A 20,393-nucleotide genomic window follows, 5' to 3' on the forward strand; every position below is an offset into this window, starting at 1 on the left:
GCATTGAATATCTCAATGGCGGCCCGCAATCCCGCATTTTTAGATGTCCTTCCATTACGATGGATGCAGTTTCTAGGCATAGGGATGTGCTTTTATCTACCGATCTCTGTCTACGCGTAGCAAAACCCGCTTTTCCACAACGACAATCCGCCTATTGCATGAAACCGGCATTACTTGAGTCGAGATACCAAGAATCAACAATGGATGGCGTGTCTTCGAGTGATCTCGATGGGTCTATTTAAGTAGATGGTCGAGATTCATCCATTTACCATCGCTTCGGTTGCCGATAGTCCAAATGCAAAAGAACGGGCAACAGGACGAACAAGCTTTTCGATATGGCTAGTAACGATATGGGTCCTGAGGATAAGGAAAGTTTCTGTGATAGTTGAGGGACCTTACGGTACGTTTCAAATCATGGCTTATCTGTAACTCCTATACGATGTAGCTTCGTCCCCGCAGGCGGTCTAGGCAATTGGATGAAAGCGAGCTTTTCGGCTATAGTTCTTGTAGTTGGCGGAAGTGGTATCAGTTTTTCCACCTCGAAGGTGGACGAGAAAGTCGTGTCAAGCTTATCGAGCTGATCTGCCAGACCGTGCAAGATGCTTGTACGTAGTTTTATTTCACACAAACTGTCCCAATGACTTATTTAATTTGATTTCAGCCTCCCTTGTTTCTATGCCACCATTGCTTACGACCATGATCCAAGGACTCCCATATCAATTCACATTTCCGTCTTCTACAGCCGAGCCCAGGTCGAGCCACAACTGGCAAATTTCCTCTTTGCGGAAGGCTATTTCGATTCCCCCTGTCTTACTTTATCACCTGGTCGTCCAATACTCCACATTCTTCCAAGAAACAATCGACAGTACTGCCAAGGCAGCGATATCAGATGAATGATATAGACACGCCTTCGGGTTTACTCGTTGGAATCTGTGGTCTTGTGAATTTAGTGGAGAGCGTGCACGCTGCAGTTAGCAAGGTTGGTACGCAGCGGAAGGATGAGGTGGGGTATAGTCGAGATTCATATAAAGTAAGCGATTTTTTCTGTTCGGAAGTTCGCTTGCGCTTCACTGGACATTGCCTCGTAGAACTTTTACTTAGTAGACTAACCAGCAGATTGCGATTGATACATGCTCCCTTGAACAAGTACAGGCCCACCTTGTTGTCCCGGAGTACAGCTATGTACAGGATAACATGTAACACGACGGTGATGACGCGGCTCACTTCTTCTGCAGTACGAATCACTTGACTCGCAGAAGGTCGTCCCTTTAGAGACTGCTGTTGCGTACTGCCAGCACTCGATTTCTCCTGTCGATGAAGAGCTTGTTAACGAATAAGAACTCATTTGGCTTCCCATCTCGAAACAGAAGGCCTCGCTGTTGTGCTTGATTAAATGCACCGTGAGTCGTGAGACTAGCACTTAGCTGTTATTGAGAATTTCCAGCTTCTTTGAAGTTGACACAGCAGATGACACAGATGACACGTTGAAGGATATTGTATTGAACACTGAAGTACCTGAGATTCATGGACCCACTGAGAAGCTTAAGATATGCAACTTATCAATTTTTCGCGAAGACATATTATTCGTCCAGGGAGTCGGGACAGTGACTCCATCCCGAGCTCTGAACGACGTTGACGTGCCCAATTATTGTGTCCATGATAATTTCAGCAATTCAATCTACTTCACAAGGCGATACATACTTGATGAAGCTGTTCCGTGAGGAACAATTGTTTTGTGATAAAGAAGTGTAACGCTTTCTGGAGAACCTTAAAAGTGAAAATGTTGTACCAAAAGGAAGTCTTGAACTTGTAATAACACCAGAATAACACCGCTGACACCGACTGGACTGGACTGGTACTGGACGGTCCCTGGAATGAAAGGCAACACGTGCCGAATATACTTAACTACTGCTTCCCGACGTTTCGTTTAATCTCCCTGAACAGTTTTTCCCTCTATCTTCCAAATGCCAGAGTACACCGTCATCCCTGAAGAAGGCTCACTGGACAGTCAAAAACTTTGCGTCCGATGTCAATGCGCGGTGGATGGCAATTTTGTTTTCCTGCCAGCTGCTGAATTGTGTGCTGGCTGTCAAAGCCAATATTCCGCTGCTACTGCTCGACAACCACAACAAGCTCTTCCAGCATCTATTCCATCACTACCATCACCGCCTCGTTCGCCGCCGAGTCCAATTAGGAGCCCTGGAAGGCTCAGCTCCTATGACGACGTTGACTTTCACACCGAAATACCTTTGGACTCAGACTCTAGTTTTCACTGTTGTAGTCCCATAATCTCATCCCCGACATATTCCACCAAGTTAGCGACTCACGACATCAGTCTCTCTACAAGACCTTCCGCCTCTTCTTACTCCGAGATCCGGGGACGTCCTTTCATTACCCCCAGTCCTCTGACCGACATCACTCGTCTACGGGTCCGTTCACAAGGGAATCACTGTTTGTATCCCGGAGCTGTCTTCAAGGGGACACAAAAGAGTGGGAGGAGCAGTTATGATGTTAATGTCACCATAGTGGTACGTTTATCGTTCTTCATTATCGTCTAGTAAGCCAAACTTGCATTCAGGACGTCGATTTCTCCTCTTCATTCTTATGTGGATATCTTCGCATCCGAGGTTTGACAGAAGATTGGCCAGAACTGACTACTTACTTTGACGCCGAGATCATTGGAAGCCGTTATGGATTTTTGACGCAGAATTGGGGCGCTACTGAACAGCAGGACTTGGTGCATTGGCAACGGTTTCCTGCTTTCAAGCATGCCAAGAACGAAATGAAGAAGCCCTACCTGACAATCAGTGACCGAGATCGTGGAGCGATATTCATGAGGTGGAAAGAGAGGTTCTTGATTCCTGATCATCGTGTACAAGATATATGTGGTGCAAGTTTTGCTGGTAAGTGCATGCATCTATACAGCTACACAGGAACTGCGGTCAACATCTTTGTAGGCTTTTACTATGTTTGCGTGGATTTCAACTCGTCGAACTCGAGCAAGAGCTGTGAAACCATGCCTATAACACCGGAGAATGACCAATCTGACGTTACCGTTCAATCGGTAAAGCAGGAAAGTCCACGCAGAGCGAGAAGGAATTCCAGTACCCGGAGAAGAGGTGGACGGTCACCCTCTGCTAGTCCACGTCAAATTTCTCCAGTAGCTTCAATGAGCGGGTTCTACTTCCATCAAAACTCTGAACCGTATGTCGCTGCCTTTCTGCTGCGTAAAATCTAATGAGAACATTTCTTCCTTTACATAGCTATCAACAGCTATCGTTGTCGCATGTCCCCGAGCGAGCAACTTCTAGCTTTGAATTCCGTTGAGTTTCGGAGCGAATTGCTGTACCTTATCTCACGACAATTCACTCATCTGACCTGATACACTTCCCGACCTCATGAATACACCCTAACATTTTGTCGATGTGCTTCTCTTCTTCCTTTAGGCTGTTGAACTGTTTTCTCTTTCTTTTTCAAGTTGTACTTACAAAATATCTAGTGTACAGTCCATCCCATCTCCCTGATAATATTTCCTTCTTCCTATGTGAATGCTTGTGAACTGCCATCTCTGTGACATTTTAAGCTGGTATTCAATCTACAGCAGAAGCTACAACATTGAACGGAACCCATGCCCATGAATTGACCCGAGCACCGGAACAGGCACAACAATATGTTGGCCGGGGAAAAATTGACTTATGTACTCAGATTTAGCAATATATCTTTTTGACGACGTCCTTCACAAGGTCTTTTTTCGAAGTCATGGTGGCGGACGAGAAAGGGCTGCAAGCTCACGTTGTAATCGTTGGTGCTGGGTACATATTGATCGTCTTCTTTTCCACCATTATGACCTATAATTATTCCATTTAGTCTCGCAGGGATCTGCACTGCAGTCGAGCTGAAAAAACAGCTGGGGTTCGAGAATTTTACTGTATGTTGCTTGAGCTTCGTTTACTTCTAATTGAATGAACCTCGACTGTCAAGATTTATGAAAGAGATTCTACTCTTGGTGGAACATGGAGGGTGCGTACTGCGATTTGTATCTATCGTACATTGATAATTCATTACATTATGTTTATGCTTAGGACAATACATATCCCGTCTGTGTACAATGATTCAGATTTACTCAACTGTTTATTAACTCTGTCTAGGGATGTGGTTCCGATATACCTGGACATTGGTATTCCCTTTCAACAGAGCTGAACCCACACTGGAGCAACCTTTACGCTACTCAACCAGAGATCCGCGACTACTGGCAAAACATCTTCGATAAATACAATCTGCAATCTCATACCCAGTTCAATTCAAAGGTCACTTCCGCGATATGGAGCAATGCTACACAGAAATACACCGTTGAGATCACGAATACGCTGTCGGGAGAAAAAACCTTGGTTGAAACGAATGTAATGTTCTACGCCATCGGCGGATTCCAGAAACCTGTATTTTCGACGGATGTCCCCGGTAGAGAGTGTTTTAAGGGACATATCTGGCATTCAGCGCGATATCGACATGATGTTGGTGAATAGGACGAGATGTTCGCAGTATAATTAGTACTGATGAAACCTCATACTTTTATGGTGTAGATTTGAAAGGTAAAAGGGTTGGAGTAATTGGGAATGGATGTTCGGGGTACGTGATGATTGTCTTTCCTCAATATTTCCTGACGGTATCCTTAGGGCACAATTAGTTCCTACCTTATCCGAAGACCCCTCTGTCCAAGTTACCAACTTTTGTCGAACCCCCCAGTGGTATGTTCCACGCGTGAGAGGTTTCCTCATTCAATGGTCTTTATCCCTATTCTAATCTATTTGATGCCTGCAGACTAATTATGCATATCCTCGTTGGGTCAAGTGGATATTTGCCCATATACCATTCACGATGAGGTGGTATCGCAATCTTCTGATGGTCAGGGTGCGTCTAAATCATATAGTTTAAAAGGGTTGTCCTTGATCTATGACTTCAGAGTGATTTGACCTTTGTTATTTTCCGGAAGAGCAACAAAAGGATTGTAGCATTAGTGACAAAGGTCAGTCTTTTGCATCTCATAGTACATCATCGACGTTGAAAAGTAAACCAATGTGGAGCTACTTTCCAAATACATTGCATTAAAAGCACCCAAAATCCAAGTTACAAAGCTTACACCAAATTATCGTATGCTCTATGTATATCCCTTCATCTCCATTACCAAGCCGATCGAATTACTTTCCAGCCCCTGGTTGCAAACGTCTCATAGTTGACCCAGGCTATCTGGAATGCTTGAATCGTCCGAACGTGGACATCACATGGGATCGTATCGAAAGGATTGTCGAAAACGGAATCAAACTCGACACGGGGGAGGTTGTTCCTCTCGACGTTATCATCTTTGCCACGGGTTACTCAGTGGTTCGTCTTGCAACTGTTATACATCGGAAAGTATCATAATCTTGAAACAGGATCCCGAAGATTTGCATGTACGCGGGAGTTTGGATACTACAGTGAGGAGCTTCTACAAATCGCAAGGAGGGCCTGTTGCGTATTTAGGAAGCGCAATTCCAGGTGAATGACTTCGGGTTCCCGAGGAGATCAATTATTAGTCTTAGAGTTGAAGCTGATCAATCTCATACCTTCAGGATTCCCTAACCTTTTTATTCTTCTTGGTAAGAACAAGTTTGTTGACTAGTGTAATTTGCGGCCAACTCCTGGTATAGGGCCGAATGTCATTTCTGGTAGCACCTCCGTTATCTTTGTGCAAGAAGCTCAGGTCAGGCACCACCTGACAATATTTTTGATATTTTGCTCATTGTTCTTCACAGATAGGACTAGCTCTAAAACTGATCAAGCCCGTGCTTGCGGGTCATTTAAAGTCAGTGGAGGTAAAGCAAGAGGTGTCGGAACAGTACAACCTGTGGTTACAAGACCGTCTCAAAGACTCTGTGTGGAATTCATGCGACTCGTATTACCATTGGGACAACGATAGAAATAGTCGAAATGTGGCCTCATTTCCAGGTTAGATGAGTTTTTTTGTGTGATAAATGCTGATATAATATATTATCCGCTAGGTCCGGCCACTCTTTTGTATTGGCTGATGAGAAAAGCGGAGAGATGGGAAGACTGGAAAGTTGTTGAGGTAGACTCGCAAACAGGATGGATCAGGAAGCAAAATCGGAACGCAAGGAGGAATATACTGCTGGGTCTGAGTAGCATACCATTGGCGGTGCTTTTGTATCATAAGTATTTCTGATCTTCAATCAGGAACAGTGGAAAAGGACCGGAAAGGGAAGGAAAGGGAGGGCTGACAGATTGAGTATAATCGAATCAATCAGCAACCCTGAGGGAGTACGAGAGTCGCTTCATCGAAGGACCAAGGGGGAGGCTGGAAGGCTACTCTGACTGAATATATCATCCTTCCCCTTCTTCGTGGTCTCGACGTCCGTCAAAATGGCGTCGCTACAAAACATTCTGGGCAAAATTCCGTGTTCAAATGATTATTCACAAGCAGAGTAGATAGATGGATAGATTATTCCACGGCTCGACCAATACTGATATTGATTCATGCGATGTTAAAGACCTATATAGCTAGGTCGCCATTTCCTGTTTAAGTGAACTGCACCGTAGCTTAGCCTTTTGTTCTAAGCGCTGGATTCCATCACGGAACCAAGCAGGGACAAATAGCTACCTTTACGGAATCGGAATCGGCCTGCCGAGTTCGCGAATTCTGAACTCTCTAAGACCTCTGGCACTGTCTCCTCTCTTTCCTCCCTCCTTCGCGGACGACCTTCCCTCATCTGTTGCCGACCATGACCTCTCATTCACATTCCTCCTCTACCGCGAACGTCGTAGGAGTCCATTACCGCGTTGGAAAGAAAATCGGAGAGGGTTCCTTCGGGGTAATCTTCGAAGGCAAAGCCACCTTGCATTTTCGACTTCAAGAATTATTTATGACCACTCCCAATCTGTTTATAGGCACAAATCTGCTCAACTCCCAGACTGTTGCCATCAAGTTTGTGCGTCCCAGACACTCAGCAATATTCCATCAACGTTCAGTTCTAACCGTATATTAGGAACCCAGAAAGGCTGAAGCTCCTCAGCTACGGGATGAGTGTCGGTCTTATAGGATACTGGCTGGCTGCAGTGCGTGCTTTGCTTCCCGCCTTGCATATCTACCAACTAACTTGGTTGCTGTAGCTGGAATCCCTCAGATTTACCATTTTGGACAAGAAGGACTTCATAACATCCTAGTGATAGATCTTCTTGGTCCAAGTCTTGAGGACTTATTCGATATGTGTGGTCGGAAATTCTCAATCAAGACTGTGTGCATGGCTGCCCGGCAAATGGTGTGTCTAGTACACCTGCGCAGTATTCGATATGGGTCTGACTTGGTGGTGCAGATATCCAGAGTTCAGACAATACACGAGAAGAACCTCATCTATCGTGACATCAAGCCAGACAACTTTCTTATTGGTCGCCCCGGCACCAAAGGATCGAACGGTTTGCACTGCTCCATTCTGCGAACGTGCATTATTTCGCCTAATTTCTCACCTGGCAGTTATTCATGTTGTTGATTTTGGTATGGCAAAACAGTATCGTGATCCGAAGACTAAACAGCATATTCCGTATCGTGAGCGAAAGAGTTTGAGTGGGACGGCTCGGTACATGAGCATCAACACTCATTTGGGACGAGGTGTGTGGAGTGAACCCTAATCAAAGTCATTCGTTTTACCCTCGCGAACAGAACAATCACGGCGAGACGATCTCGAAGCGTTGGGGCATGTATTCATGTATTTCCTCCGTGGTTCTTTGCCATGGCAGGGCCTCAAGGCCGCAACCAATAAGCAAAAATATGAGAAGATCGGCGAGAAAAAGCAGACAACTCCCATCAAAGAGCTTTGCGATGGCTTCCCAGGTGATATTTTTTCTTTCAGGGCTTAGGGGTCACCAAGCTAATAATGTCAAATCCTGCAGAGGAATTTGGTATCTACCTTAACTATGTCCGAAAACTTGGATTTGAGGAGACACCTGATTACGATTTTCTCCGAGAACTATTTTCGAAGGTCATCAAGAACAATGGTGACGTTGATGATGGGGTATTCGACTGGAATTTATTGAATGGTAAGTACTTTCGTGCCTCGTGTGATTGCTTCTTATAACATCGCACTATCCAGGTGGAAAAGGTTGGGAAGCATCTGCGGTGAGGATCATGCGAAAACTCTGAATGCCCAAAACTAAGAAATCTTCAGGGACATACTCAGATGGTGGCGCAAATGCAATCCGCTGGTATCACTGCGTCTCCGGATCGGCGCAGGGAACATAGAGATGATCGACGACGGGCCTCTCAGGTAGGTAACGTTGTTCCACCATCTCCTGCCCTCGTGCGACACGGTTCAAAACAACGCAAGGCTCCGAACAATCTCAATACCCTTTCGCCTGGCGGCGTCAACACCCCTGGACAATTGACCCCTCATTCGACTGCTGCACAAATCAATGTCCCGGTTGGTTCACAGCAGCGTGGGAGCCCTCAGCATCCTTATGCGAGTGTATCTGGCGGCTACGATTATACCGCGGATGATACCTATGTTCAGCAACAGCAATATGGTCGAGCATCGCCAATGGTATCGAGTAGCGCGGCCCCACCAGCTCTCAGTAATGTTCGCGCAAGAGGTGGAGATGTGGGTGTGTCTAGGGGCGAACATGACGGTCAGGAATTGGAGGACTCACCGCCAAGAATGACGCTGTTGAGGATCCTCACATGTCGATGCGGCTGAATCTGTGAACCCTATGACCCCTTATGATTACTCTTCATGCACTCTACGTTTCATTGCATATCCAGCACTCATTTCTTCTGCTATACCCATTATCTACTCATAATTTCACTTTCTGGTAAATTGGTTATTCTTTTCGATCACTGGCATGTATCATCAGAATAGAACTTTAAAGCTTGGTAATATCAAAATGTCGCTTTAGGAATTAACGCAGTAATGTGCATGGTAAGTGAGTAGGTGACAGGTATAGGTGATCATGTTCCTTGTCAAGTGGTCTATTGTAAGATGGGAAGCGGACTCGCGGAGGGAAGCACAGTTAATTGCACTGAGGTCCCGAATCTTTCTACTTTCAAAGCTGCAAGAGGCTGCAACGGCCTGTCTCTTTGGTCACTCCTGCCTTCGAGAATATATCTTGCACTAGAAACGGCTCTGGTGAAGATAAAGGTTACCAAACGAAGGACACAAATGACAACGGTATGTTGAACGATATGATCAGAAAAAGTACAGGAGGTGGTTACTACATGAAGAATTTCATCCCTTCCAAGTGCAGAAGAAGATCTCTGCGAAGAAAAAATTAAATCGCGTTCCCTCTTAACTGGGAGTCTCCCACGGATTGTGAGTGAGATCTTCTAAAAGTGAATGTAAGGCGGGCAGACCTGCAAGGGAAAAAAGCGCACTCACTGTGAAGCTCATCAGAGCGACGGATTGAATTCGACTGGCTTGAATCTGCTGGTCCCCCTTTCAGTACTGGCGGGACAGGATCGTCATCTACCTTCTCGTAATTGTCTTCCCAAAATTGTGTATTGTCTGATGTTTGCAGGTTGGGAGAAGTGCGGACAATGTCTTGGGTGTTGGAGGCTCTGACTGTGCGAATGCCAACCAAACCTGGATGATGCCTACATTAGCTAGGGAGTCAAACTTGATCAACTGCTTTCAAAGACGCACGTCTGTCAGGTGGATCCTCGGCATGACTCCTCTCTTCTTCTGCGTCTGGTCTGGCCGCAGGATTACGCTCAATTCCCTTAGATGATTCGGTACGAGAACTTGAAGAAATGTGTTGCGACGAAGCAGAATTGGGTACATTGGTCCATCGTCGACCTCGTTCGTGATACCGCCCTGGACCACGATTGTAGTTATGATTTGTTCTGCTATAATTGGGGTTCCTATTATACTGATTACGCGGATAATTGCTTGGACCCTGTGCTAAACTACAACTTAGGCAGACAAATAGGATTTATAGCAAAAATACTAACCATTGTCATGCCAAAAGTTTCCTTGTTGAGGTAAATGCGAGGACCTCGCTACAGAGGGAGGTGTGTTGACCTGCCGAGTCCATTCATGGTGAAGGCTTCAATCGAACGAGAGACCGATGTACTTACGATTGCGGCGGATGGTGGCATACTATTGATGACCGTTTGAAGTGTATCGGCAACTGCATGTTGCACGGTGCGCTGAATGAAGGTGGCGTGCAGGTAAAAAGCATTAGGGTCTTGGATTTGCGCTTGTTGAACAGGAGTAGGCTGATGGACAGCGTGCTCAAGATTCGCTAATCGAAACCGTAATTCCGTGTTTTCTAGCCTCAAGAGGGATATTTCATCTAAGGCTAAGCCTCCCTTGTTATGAGTAGATTGAGATTCTCTACGGTCATCCCTTTCCGGAGACTCACTTCCGCTCCTTCTCCTACTAGTTCCCGCACGCCTGGGGGCCTTCGCGCCCATCCGAGAAGACTCGGCGGCTGGCACCCTAACATTGTCCGGACTTCGTTCTCTTCTCTTGCGAGCAACGGGCAATAATGGTTTGTCAGTGTTGGAAGGTTTTACGAAAGTCTCTTCAGGGGCAGGAGAAGACATCTGAGAAAAGGTATCGAGTAGACTAATGGAATCTTTACGAACGGCACGATCCCGGTGCCGATTATTCTGAATTGCCATGGAGGAGGAAAAGCTTGGGCCAGGAGGCGCGGTAGCGTGTGGCTGCTCTCCCCTCTTTTTCCCCAATGGCACAATAGACCTACGAAATTTGAGGCCGGCTCTATCCAACATGGTCTTCGATGAGGCAGGCGGTATATGTGGTTTAGCGACAATAGGAAGATCTGCGCTACTGTCACTTTCAATATCGGATTGTATCAGTCGCCTTTTCCCAGTTGATACGCTGATATTCGACTGCTTTTGTACTTCATTTCTTTTACTCCTGTCCTGGTGCGTAGAAGAGGACGACTGCACTCGCCTAGCCGAGGTGGATGAAATAGCGCCGGATATTGAATTCCCAGACGCGTTAATCACTGAAGCTAGTTCGTTGGTGAAGTTGGATGACTCTACGGGGCGTATTTGCCTCGCGGGTATTGGATTACCGCGCGGCTTTCGCGATGGTTTCGCAGGAGTGGAAGAAGGGTCATTTGAGGATGGTGAAACAGCGCCGCGGATTCGTCTGCGATCCGGCAGCTGTGGCACAATATTTCGTTGCATTTGTGACGTTTGTTCATCAGATTCCGATTCCGATTCCGTTATTTCAAGTACTTCGATCTCCTTCTGAACAACCGGCGCTTTTCTCGTTTCCTTCTAAGTATAGAGAAAGTCAACTGATAATCAATTAATCGATAGAGAAAAAAGTCAAACCTTGACATGATGCAGACTGGAGGTTGGAATTAGAACATAGTCCAATATCAGCCTTTGCTTCTTAGACGACGATGGCTGAGATTTCCTTGGACGACGACGATGACTAGATGATGTTGTAATGTCAATGACAGGACTGGACAGATCGGTGGTGGGAGGTGAATTTGCTTGGGGTCCAAGATTTGTGAGTGTGTCGTGGGTTGAATTATTGGGTGTCTCTGCGACATATGGGGGAGGAGGAGGACTGACTGACGCCATGGATCTTGGGGGAGTGACAGACTAGGAGATATGGTATTAGAAGCTGGGTCGTGTTTTTATACACTATATAACCCACCCGTATCACGACAGGTGCGATGATGATGGAGTCATACCACCCTGCATGTGTTAAAGAGAAGTTGATTGGGCGACACTTGGGAAAACTCAAGGCCAAATTGACCATCTGAATTTCGAAATTCCCGGGTCTGTTCGCCGAGCGTTCATCGAACATGTATTTTGGCAAATGGGTGTCGTATTCCTTTGGGCCCTGTTTGTGTCGAGTGTGGTGACTTCGATGACTTTTTTGTACGTCCTTGTCTCTGTCCAGTAGGATGAAGATGGAATGCAACCTGCATTTTTCGAGGAGATGAAAGAAGCATGAAGCGTGATGACACTGTTTGCAAGAAAGTACATCGCTGTGTGGAAGTCGATGAGGTGTACCCTTGCTGCAAAGTAACATTTTTGCCTTGAAGAGCGTAGTGAATCAGATGCAGCATAGGCGAACGTAAGAAACTTACCTCTTGTTGCCGAACTCGTGCCAGAAGACAAGCTGCTTTGAATGCTCCTCCACTGAGAAGGGCACTGGAAGGAAACGATTGAGAACGATCGTTGCATTATCATAGAAATATACTTACGCTTTCGTCGCAAATTGTACACCTTCGTTGGAACTGGTCTTCCAAAACTTCTGGAGCCCCTCGATGACTTTGTTTCGTTCCTGGAGGATATTATCTAAAGGCTGCAGTTGTTTTGGCCGCATTGATTGACAACGGCATGATCTGCCTTCTGCATAACATCCTGGACAGATCGTGCAAGGATCCCTTACAAGATCACCCAAGGAAAAACAGTCCTGGCACTCGAGGAAACTTTGAAATATGTCGGCACCACAGAAATCGCATGATAAGTTTTCCGAGGACGAAGAGCAAGGCAACGACGCATAATCCTCTACACATTCGTTTTGCAAAACGTCGTCAAAGATTCGAAGAGCGTATGCAAGCCGGCGAGACTGTTTTCCAATATCAACTTCATTTCCGGATGCACTGGTGCGCTGATTCATCTATGGCATACTGTTCAGTAAGGAGAAGACTAGTAGACATAATGCCATACTTGTTCGGAGAAATTCCGATAAAGAGTACGAATGGTATGATACAATGTTAATCGGACACGATATGTTTCTGGACGGCAAACGCTAGAGAAAATTAAGTCAAAGGAATCGAGACGACGATACGACGGCTCACCGTCGATACAAAGGGAGCTCGTAATAGACTGCCTGCGATATGCTTTTCAGCGACATCCTCGACCATGACATCTTTACGGTCAAGCCACCGTGGTTAACGACTTGGTGGCAGCTCATCCGCGGAACTATGACAAGATCGCCTAATTTCTGTTCGATGATATAGACTGGAAACGGCGCGTTTGCGAAATCTTGGACAGAAGTAACACAGCTTTCGTGATCGATATCATGCCCGAGCTTATGATGAAAGTAGTTTGTTACTTTCCGAGCGTCTTCTCGTCTGGTCATAAACCAAAAGGAAGAACCTCCGTTTTCGGTGTAACACATGAGATTGTGACCATGAGAGGCGCAGAGGTCTTTGTGGCTAGGAGTGAACGTATCGCCTATGCCGATGTAGCTCATTAGAGTGTCAACTTGGGCCTGGAGGCGAAGAGCATCGTGAGTTTCGGATTACCCAGTCATTTTTTGAAACATACAGATTCAGGCAAGTAGACCAATAGATTGTCGGTAGTCGGAAGAAGTTCTGATGGAACAACTTTTCCTCTGTGCAACCATTCGATCCACGGTTTGGGAGTCTCAAGATCTTTCCCGTATAATCTTTCACTTTCTGCAAAGCTTATGCTTGAATTTCTGTTTCATCAAGGCTGACACGAGTAAATACCTCCGGGTTGAACAAATGGTGAAGATTTTCGTGTCCTCTCGAGAAATTCTGATAGTGGTAGTGTCGTGTCCACATTGTTATGAATGTTTCGAACTGGAACTTCTTCATTTGTTCAAAAAAAGGCAAAAAGTCAGTGTGGCGTTCAAAAAGATTTTGGAGAAACTCACCTTTCAACAAGGAGTCGTCTTTCAGCCAATCTACACTCAATAACTCCTTGCGCCAACCTGGTAAATGTTGCAAACCTTCGATCACGAAAGGTATACCGTCCGCATCAGAGGAGGCGAGTAGTTTCTCTGTGACCTTTGATACCGATATTCTGGGAGCTGCATGGAAATTCTTGTTATCGTTCAAGAGGGAGGACAAGGTCCAGCCTTTACAAGAAAGGATCTGATCTGGGCTTTTCGTCAATGGTTGTACCACTTTGCTCTCCATATTGATGGTAGAATCGCACGAGGAACAAGATGCTCCAGATTCTGTTGATGGTTCGGTTCGGACATCAGCCGACGTCGGCACAGTGGGGAGGTATTCGCGCATGAGTTCCGCCCGACGTTCCTCCATGGTACGACGCATGGTGACGAGGAATTAATGGGTCTCTCTTGAACAACTGTCATCTTCTTCAAACTTTTATATATTCGCAAAGATATGCGCGCGCTCAAGTTGAAGTCAATTCTCACGGGAAGAACAAATTGATTGATCTAGTACTGTGAGGCGTTGGCTGTTATCACCAATGGTAGAGTGTGCATATCCACGGAAAATCTTCAAAAGTCCCCCGAGCTCAGATGCAGAGAGGAAAGACAAGGAGCAATAGCAACAGGTATCGCCATTCAACACCTTGATTGATTCTGATCACTTCGTCTGCACCGGTATTCAAGTTGCTGGGCCTATCAAAGATCGATTGCACTCACAGCAATGAGTAAGAGCAATGTAATATATTGACCATGAAGAGAGAGATCGCCAAATTGCTTGGTCTGAAGGTGAATGAGTTGAACTGAGAAGAACCACGGTCCGACCTTGCGCGCTAAATCTTTGAATTCTTCTCTTCCGAGTCTTCCCCTCCCCAGTATACCCTATACATTGCTGTTCTGGACAAATTATCCAGGTCCGATGTCTGCAGAGCCAATCAGCGCCTCGAACTTTAACTTCTGGGAGTTCGTTTGTTGCGCGAAGTGCCAGTTACCGTTCAACTCTGGCGCCAATGGCTCCACAGTACCCTTCTGGTTGACGGAATGCGGGCATGTTATCTGCAACAATCATCTCAGTACGCTATCTGAATATCGAAAACTCATACAAGATAATTATCTGGTACTCTGCAGACTCCGATCAAACTTGCGCACAATGTAGATCTCCAGGGATTCAACTCATCCCACTTCAACTCGACGTGCGTATAGTTGATATCATTGAGCATGTATTCTCATTATTTCACGCAGATGGAGCCTCCGATGTCGGAATGGTTTCGTTCGGTCCCATATATCTTGGATTCAGCCGCGTATGCGATCAAGGTGTGTTTAACGGTTCCTTATCTACCTTTTTTGTTCTCAAGGCTGTTACAGTTCCAGCAAGAATCTATGGCCTCCCAAATACGAAATCTGAAAGTCCGGTATCAGCAACAAAGAGCCTACATCGAGAAACTTAAGCAAGAGAATGCCCAACTAAAGCAGTATGAACACGCGGCCTTTGACGGGACCCATGAATCATCTCCTAACCTCCGCTCTTTCTCCTATGTAGAACCAACGAGATGCTCACGATGCAGGTCACCGGTACGGATGATCACAGTCTACCAGAACACGAACCAGCGGCGTTTCTCAATGCTAATGGAAAACGGCCGATGATTGACGTCTCACAGTAAGTTCCTTAATCTCCGTGTTCCCCGTATGTCGACGATATTTCAAGTCCGCCCTCGTCTTCCAGTCCTCGATCAATTGCGACTCCGGTCGGACCTCACAGAATGACCCTGCCTCCTGGCCAGCAACCTCCTCAACTCTCATCCAATCAAGCAATTTCTTCAAATGAGAACGTGGCTTCTCAGCATTCTCAACGTCCAGGAACGAATCGATTTACTCAGTACGTTATAGGTCATGCATTCTATATAAGTATTCAACCCAGATTCAACCGTTCAATAGGCAATTTGCATACGCACCTGCTCAAGATTCTCAGATACGTCCTGCACCATTGTCTCATACACAAGCGGCTCCCAAGCAACTTCGTCGGATGCTTCAAGATAATCAAACCTTTAGCGCCTCACAATCACAGATACCTCCGCGGTCTCATGTAAAACTGAACGCGAACCCCAATCTTAAACCTTCTCAAACTTCAAATTCGAATATGGGACCACCTCAATATTTTCGAGATGCCTCAGGGCACGTTCAGCCGACTTCTTTACATCTCGCGGATCAGCACCAAAGTACTGCGCGCTTTTTACCATTGAGCGAACGATTTCCTCCGCCCAGTACGCCAGCTGGTAACTCAGCCACTTCAAGACGTTTTGTTCCTCCGGTATCAGCAACTCGTAGTAATTTCCGTCCCGCTACCTCTTCCCTTCCATTGAATGCTTCTCTGAGCAGGGCTCAGCCTAAGTTCTCTTGTAGTAGTGGGCAGAGAATGCCTTTCGTTCCCGGACAGTGACGAAATAGTGGTCTGCCTCGATTACAGATTTGTTTTTCGGGGACTTTTTTGCTTTCTGCTTCTAGTACAATATCATTGCATGTTCATGTTTCACATTAATATTATTATTCTCGGAAGGCCCCGAAGCCCACGAAGCGCAAGTGTTGTAGATGTGTGAAAGTACTGCTTCACTGGCACGTCGTAGACCGTTATCTATCGACTATCGACCAACACTTCTACTTCTGTATCCTTGGTGGGGATTAATGCACCAATAGTACAAAGACTATGAATGTACGGCAACTAATACAAGTATAACTATGAACAAATGCTGCGGATTGCAAAGCCAAAAATGGGCGTGGGCGCAATGTGAGTGTCATAAACAACATAGCCTTCAGTCCCTTTCTTTCCGCCCTTCAATTGTACTGATTCTCCTCCTGTTTCAACCAGTACAATCACCCAACATACGCCCGTTGTAAACATCTACTATCCGTTCATTCATGGCTTACAACGATCAATACGCTGGTCACCAAGAATATAACCCCTACTCCAATTCTCAGCCACATGCGTCTTACGAGGAGCCTCACGCAGCAACATACGATAATTATGGGCCAGGATACCAAGATACTTCCTACCCAGCTACTGGTACATGATCAAATCCGTTATGTCGATCCATTCATGGTAGATTAATCACTTTTTCACTCTGGTTTTGTATTAGGGTTTAACAAGACCAGAGACGCAGATGAATTAAGTAGTGGATTTGACAGAGGAGAATTTGGATCACCGAGAGGAGAAAAGTGAGAATTGTAAATCTGTTGGCTATGACTTTCTAACCAGTGGGTGCCAACGAAGGGCTCAAAATATTCGCCAGTATCGACGAGAATTCAGGAATGATAATTTATGGACGAAGGTGCGCTAGCCCCCTACCTGCTTTCTTGCATTAGGACTCAATTTTCAATAAAGGGTGGACGGGGCTCCTGTATCGGTAGATTCTTCTGTTGCACGCTGATGATTGCTGTCTTCATGATCGTCAGCATCGTCCTGGCCCTCGCATTGGTACGCCTTTCGCATGAAATGATTTTACTTCACTTTAACCCAACTCTCCTTTCCGTACAGTGGATTCGACCTCCAAGCATTATCATTGGAACCGCAGGCTTGACGTCAGCTGGGACGAATGGGGTGTGTATTGTTCTGGCTACCTCGGCTCAAACGGTGTTTTGAAGATTTCCCAGATTCAACTGGAAACAAGCGGTATCACTGTTCCTCTAGAAGTTAACATCAGTGTCAACAACCCAAATTACTTCTCCGTCGATCTCAAGAAAGTGACTCTGGACGTCAGTACGACTCAATCGCTTCCCATTACTTTCTCTTGAAACCCCTTGCTTATAGCTCACTTATCCATTGGACGGAAACGACACTGCAATTGGCAATGGCAGTACAAGTGACATCACCTTCCACTCTCACTCGAATACCTCTTTCACATTTCCCTTTGAGATTGACTATCAATTTTCCACCGATCCAAATTATGCCATTTTACTTGATATGGCGTCCAAATGTGGTATATTAGGAGGTTCACAGTCGGATTTAACCATTGATTACAGTATCAAGGTCTGTTCACTGCTCTGTTCTTTGGATGCGACTGTTCATTTTTGATTTTTTAGGTTGATCTTAAGATCATATTCATCTCCGTATCACCAACTATCACGAACTCATTCAGTATTGCTTGCCCCTTCGATGAATCTGAACTCGAAGTATGTGGATATCATTTATTGCTCATCTATCGCTGAGCTCTAGTTGTCTTCTTTTCAGGACTTTATTAAATCCCTTGGGCTGAGCAGTATCCTCGGATCACTTTAATGAAAGTTAATTCTATCCGTAAACTCATCGGATCCATGGACTTGTCCGCACCTTTTTTCATTCATTTAGCACGCTCATCGCGCCCGGACATTGTAGCTAGCTAGTATACGACGTATCTGATGTACATTTAATTTTATCTTCTCGTATATCAGCATACACACTGGAAAAGGAAAGTTTCTTTGCCTAGTCGTAAGAATAGCAATGAGCTCTTTCGCAAGATTTTTGAACATTGAATGTGGTTGAGGTATTGACTCTATGATCAGCGCTTGACCTTGGCGCCTTAGCAATGAATGTCATTCCTCAACCACACACAAGATGCTGTCCGGCCAACACATTTGTAACTGATCGTGTATTGAACTCTCAACTCAACTTGGACGCGAAGCCCAGAAGATGTCCGTCACCCTCGAGAAAATTGCCCCGCCAACAGATTTAACAGACTCTGATCAGAACACACTCTTCCAGTACCTTTATAGACGACTTGCTGCGTATAGAAATGCAGCAGAACTCCATGCGTTGGCAGAATATCAATTATCCGCACTACCTGAAGAGAATAAGCAGAAGATAAAGGACGATTTTAGCCAAACACTGAATGAATGGGCGCAGGAATTGGTTGACAAGGCGTATATGGTCTGTGGACAGCCAGACGGAGGTATGCTTTGCAATCCGAAGTCTCATTTCTCGTATACTGAGCGGTCGGTAAGATGAATGTCCTAAGCTGGATGAATTCGCAGATACGTCTATAGGTCTGTTCTCTTATCAACCTATAACAACAATTGCGTGACATATAATTGATTGTCTGGCATCTCAGGGGATTTACCTCAGATCTCACCACAGCGGCTGGCAGCTGTACTGAATGCAGTCCTCTTTCTGAGCATAACAGCGACAAAGCAATATTCAGCAAGAACACGGTCGTTCTTATTCAACGATATTCTTGAAGATGCAGCTCCTGACGAGGAGTTAATCGTCGCCACCTTGAAACACCCTGACCAAGCGCTTCAGGAAGCGCAGCAGAAAGCTGAAGCAAGCACCAAAGATCATGCTTCCAAAAGTAAAACATTGCGCATGGTGGGCATAAGTCTAGGCGCTATCGCAGGCGGTGTACTAGTCGGAGTAACGGGAGGGCTCGCAGCTCCTTTAATTGGAGCAAGCATCACGACCATCCTCGGGTGGCTCGGTGTGGGCGGAACCGCAGCTGGCCTGTTAGCAAGCGGTCTCGCAGGATCTTCTGCTATTTGTGGAGCTTTATTCGGCGTCTACGGTGCGAAATCCACAGCGAACATGGTCGAGAGACATACACGGGAAATACGAGACTTGGCTATCCTTCCGGTATCTTTAAATACGAATGGAGACGAAACGTTAGGAGTGCGCTTATGCATAAGTGGTTGGCTATCTTCAGAATCAGATGTAACCGCACCATGGACCGTGTTCGAGGGAGATGACACTCTTGCTTTACGATGGGTCCGTGATGTTATTTTCGTCTTTTTTGCTTGATTCCCATTGTCTGTTTAGGAAGTCAACGCATTGGAGGAGTTATCAGATGCGTTATATACATTGGTCAGGACCAATGCCATGAAGTATCTCAGGGCAGAAATTATCAGACACACAGTGTTCGCAACGCTGATGGCCTCTCTCGGGCCCATAGCTTTGCTGAAGATTGGAGAAATTATTGGTGCGATATTACTCACTTCAAAATGACACATGTGTAATAATGATATTTTTTTACAGATAATCCTTGGATGAACACCAAGGCTCTAGCTTACAAGGCAGGGGCCGTGCTAGGTGATCTATTGTTGAAGCGGGTATTTGGGAATCGGCCCGTCACGCTCGTTGGATACTCTTTTGGTTCGTTGGTAATCCTCGAGGCGCTCAAGCACGTTGCGTCTTGGCCTCCTTCCGATACGTCACACCTTATACAAGACGTATATCTATTCGGTACTCCTGCATCGACCGACCCCGCGGTCTGGGCCAGCATACGTCGGGTAGTCGCTGGTCGGTTTGTCAACGGCTATGCTAGTCAGGATTATGTTTTGGCAGTCCTTTCCAGGGCGACGGATGTAAGTTGGCAAGTGGCTGGTTTGCACCCTGTTGATGTCCAGGGAATTGAAAACGTTCATTTCGAAGACATCGATGGGCATACTAAGTGGAGAGGACAGATTGGCGAATGCTTAAAAAGAGTTGGGGCCCTTGGAATCAAAGATGAAGAAGTAGATTCTCAGTTGAACGTGGCAACAGTGACGCTTGAGGATGTAAAAATGACTGAGGGAATGACTGAAGAAGAAGCGCAAGAAGTTTCAGTAAAGGCAATGTAGACTATCTGTATATTTTGTGATTCGTCTTAAGCAGAGTGAACTACGCAGATATCGATACAGTGTTTGTAACGCCGCGGCCTCGGAGTTAATCGGACACGTCACCAGTCACCAGTCACATTTCACTGTCAGTTTTCCCGT

General features: G+C 45.8%; 8 protein-coding genes across 8 annotated transcripts; 7 read left to right on the top strand and 1 right to left on the bottom strand.

Moving 5' to 3' along the window:
* The first annotated feature begins 151 nt into the window (after positions 1 to 151).
* C8R40DRAFT_1205907 (uncharacterized protein) lies at positions 152 to 1,009 on the top strand. The gene is made up of 3 exons (XM_046233158.1): positions 152 to 400; positions 460 to 605; positions 662 to 1,009. Exons 1-2 carry the CDS (start codon positions 247 to 249, stop codon positions 579 to 581), a joined length of 276 nt encoding a protein of 91 aa, XP_046082806.1. The 5' UTR covers positions 152 to 246; the 3' UTR covers positions 582 to 605; positions 662 to 1,009.
* A 955-nt stretch (positions 1,010 to 1,964) lies between these two features.
* On the top strand, positions 1,965 to 3,327 carry C8R40DRAFT_1054065 (vacuolar import and degradation protein-domain-containing protein; the record flags this gene model as incomplete). Its single annotated transcript, XM_046224908.1, has 4 exons — positions 1,965 to 2,528; positions 2,579 to 2,903; positions 2,958 to 3,204; positions 3,264 to 3,327. The coding sequence occupies 4 exons, from the start codon at positions 1,965 to 1,967 to the stop codon at positions 3,325 to 3,327; spliced, it is 1,200 nt and encodes a 399-aa protein (XP_046082807.1).
* A 375-nt stretch (positions 3,328 to 3,702) lies between these two features.
* C8R40DRAFT_527284 (uncharacterized protein) lies at positions 3,703 to 6,495 on the top strand. The gene is made up of 16 exons (XM_046235344.1): positions 3,703 to 3,812; positions 3,868 to 3,928; positions 3,982 to 4,020; positions 4,083 to 4,097; positions 4,149 to 4,515; positions 4,581 to 4,626; positions 4,674 to 4,758; positions 4,819 to 4,908; positions 4,961 to 5,023; positions 5,082 to 5,148; positions 5,207 to 5,379; positions 5,430 to 5,532; positions 5,607 to 5,633; positions 5,685 to 5,737; positions 5,790 to 5,982; positions 6,036 to 6,495. Exons 1-16 carry the CDS (start codon positions 3,760 to 3,762, stop codon positions 6,215 to 6,217), a joined length of 1,617 nt encoding a protein of 538 aa, XP_046082808.1. The 5' UTR covers positions 3,703 to 3,759; the 3' UTR covers positions 6,218 to 6,495.
* A 189-nt stretch (positions 6,496 to 6,684) lies between these two features.
* C8R40DRAFT_1119959 (kinase-like protein) lies at positions 6,685 to 8,940 on the top strand. Its single transcript, XM_046228741.1, has 10 exons — positions 6,685 to 6,876; positions 6,940 to 6,980; positions 7,038 to 7,107; positions 7,162 to 7,310; positions 7,365 to 7,464; positions 7,523 to 7,657; positions 7,709 to 7,879; positions 7,939 to 8,085; positions 8,139 to 8,164; positions 8,214 to 8,940. The coding sequence occupies exons 1-10, from the start codon at positions 6,774 to 6,776 to the stop codon at positions 8,736 to 8,738; spliced, it is 1,467 nt and encodes a 488-aa protein (XP_046082809.1). The 5' UTR covers positions 6,685 to 6,773; the 3' UTR covers positions 8,739 to 8,940.
* A 175-nt stretch (positions 8,941 to 9,115) lies between these two features.
* On the bottom strand, positions 9,116 to 14,486 carry C8R40DRAFT_1119963 (uncharacterized protein). Its single transcript, XM_046228742.1, has 15 exons — positions 14,397 to 14,486; positions 13,659 to 14,346; positions 13,492 to 13,593; positions 13,307 to 13,437; positions 12,835 to 13,250; positions 12,704 to 12,785; positions 12,235 to 12,653; positions 12,118 to 12,181; positions 11,679 to 12,065; positions 11,348 to 11,623; positions 10,115 to 11,290; positions 9,989 to 10,058; positions 9,681 to 9,938; positions 9,417 to 9,620; positions 9,116 to 9,364 (listed from the first exon to the last, which is right to left on the bottom strand). The coding sequence occupies exons 2-15, from the start codon at positions 14,059 to 14,061 to the stop codon at positions 9,327 to 9,329; spliced, it is 4,026 nt and encodes a 1,341-aa protein (XP_046082810.1). The 5' UTR covers positions 14,062 to 14,346; positions 14,397 to 14,486; the 3' UTR covers positions 9,116 to 9,326.
* Positions 14,487 to 16,475, top strand: C8R40DRAFT_1119967 (uncharacterized protein). Its single transcript, XM_046228743.1, has 7 exons — positions 14,487 to 14,749; positions 14,805 to 14,869; positions 14,919 to 14,990; positions 15,042 to 15,148; positions 15,217 to 15,333; positions 15,382 to 15,552; positions 15,612 to 16,475. The coding sequence occupies exons 1-7, from the start codon at positions 14,596 to 14,598 to the stop codon at positions 16,111 to 16,113; spliced, it is 1,188 nt and encodes a 395-aa protein (XP_046082811.1). The 5' UTR covers positions 14,487 to 14,595; the 3' UTR covers positions 16,114 to 16,475.
* On the top strand, positions 16,476 to 18,201 carry C8R40DRAFT_1119970 (uncharacterized protein). Its single transcript, XM_046228744.1, has 9 exons — positions 16,476 to 16,734; positions 16,808 to 16,886; positions 16,942 to 16,999; positions 17,053 to 17,145; positions 17,206 to 17,268; positions 17,322 to 17,423; positions 17,479 to 17,697; positions 17,751 to 17,840; positions 17,899 to 18,201. The coding sequence occupies exons 1-9, from the start codon at positions 16,590 to 16,592 to the stop codon at positions 17,944 to 17,946; spliced, it is 897 nt and encodes a 298-aa protein (XP_046082812.1). The 5' UTR covers positions 16,476 to 16,589; the 3' UTR covers positions 17,947 to 18,201.
* A 135-nt stretch (positions 18,202 to 18,336) lies between these two features.
* Positions 18,337 to 20,255, top strand: C8R40DRAFT_1053838 (DUF726-domain-containing protein; the record flags this gene model as incomplete). Its single annotated transcript, XM_046224889.1, has 5 exons — positions 18,337 to 18,595; positions 18,648 to 18,689; positions 18,755 to 19,404; positions 19,456 to 19,615; positions 19,672 to 20,255. The coding sequence occupies 5 exons, from the start codon at positions 18,337 to 18,339 to the stop codon at positions 20,253 to 20,255; spliced, it is 1,695 nt and encodes a 564-aa protein (XP_046082813.1).
* Positions 20,256 to 20,393: the final 138 nt, after the last annotated feature.

The sequence above is a fragment of the Lentinula edodes genome (assembly GCF_021015755.1).
Source record: "Lentinula edodes strain Le(Bin) 0899 ss11 chromosome Unknown C8R40scaffold_35, whole genome shotgun sequence".
Taxonomy (NCBI): domain Eukaryota; kingdom Fungi; phylum Basidiomycota; class Agaricomycetes; order Agaricales; family Omphalotaceae; genus Lentinula; species Lentinula edodes.

Excerpts from the sequence above, each read along its gene's own strand:
- C8R40DRAFT_1119963 (XM_046228742.1), bottom strand. The coding sequence starts at position 14,061 with ATGCGTCGTACCATGGAGGAACGTCGGGCGGAACTCATGCGCGAATAC. Across the intron at positions 12,066-12,117 it reads CACGAGTTCGGCAACAAGAG|GCAAAAATGTTACTTTGCAG; the intron begins GTAAGTTTCTTA and ends ACGCTCTTCAAG. Across the intron at positions 11,291-11,347 it reads CCAGTCTGCATCATGTCAAG|AAGGAAACGAGAAAAGCGCC; the intron begins GTTTGACTTTTT and ends CTCTATACTTAG.
- C8R40DRAFT_1119970 (XM_046228744.1), top strand. The coding sequence starts at position 16,590 with ATGGCTTACAACGATCAATACGCTGGTCACCAAGAATATAACCCCTAC. Across the intron at positions 16,887-16,941 it reads GGATCACCGAGAGGAGAAAA|GGCTCAAAATATTCGCCAGT; the intron begins GTGAGAATTGTA and ends GTGCCAACGAAG. Across the intron at positions 17,146-17,205 it reads TCGTCCTGGCCCTCGCATTG|TGGATTCGACCTCCAAGCAT; the intron begins GTACGCCTTTCG and ends CTTTCCGTACAG.
- C8R40DRAFT_1205907 (XM_046233158.1), top strand. The coding sequence starts at position 247 with ATGGTCGAGATTCATCCATTTACCATCGCTTCGGTTGCCGATAGTCCA. Across the intron at positions 401-459 it reads GATAGTTGAGGGACCTTACG|GCGGTCTAGGCAATTGGATG; the intron begins GTACGTTTCAAA and ends TCGTCCCCGCAG.
- C8R40DRAFT_1119959 (XM_046228741.1), top strand. The coding sequence starts at position 6,774 with ATGACCTCTCATTCACATTCCTCCTCTACCGCGAACGTCGTAGGAGTC. Across the intron at positions 6,877-6,939 it reads CTTCGGGGTAATCTTCGAAG|GCACAAATCTGCTCAACTCC; the intron begins GCAAAGCCACCT and ends ATCTGTTTATAG. Across the intron at positions 7,311-7,364 it reads GCATGGCTGCCCGGCAAATG|ATATCCAGAGTTCAGACAAT; the intron begins GTGTGTCTAGTA and ends TTGGTGGTGCAG.
- C8R40DRAFT_1119967 (XM_046228743.1), top strand. The coding sequence starts at position 14,596 with ATGTCTGCAGAGCCAATCAGCGCCTCGAACTTTAACTTCTGGGAGTTC. Across the intron at positions 15,334-15,381 it reads CCGATGATTGACGTCTCACA|TCCGCCCTCGTCTTCCAGTC; the intron begins GTAAGTTCCTTA and ends CGATATTTCAAG. Across the intron at positions 15,553-15,611 it reads GGAACGAATCGATTTACTCA|GCAATTTGCATACGCACCTG; the intron begins GTACGTTATAGG and ends ACCGTTCAATAG.
- C8R40DRAFT_527284 (XM_046235344.1), top strand. The coding sequence starts at position 3,760 with ATGGTGGCGGACGAGAAAGGGCTGCAAGCTCACGTTGTAATCGTTGGT. Across the intron at positions 5,380-5,429 it reads TTGCCACGGGTTACTCAGTG|GATCCCGAAGATTTGCATGT; the intron begins GTTCGTCTTGCA and ends ATCTTGAAACAG. Across the intron at positions 5,634-5,684 it reads TAACCTTTTTATTCTTCTTG|GGCCGAATGTCATTTCTGGT; the intron begins GTAAGAACAAGT and ends CTCCTGGTATAG.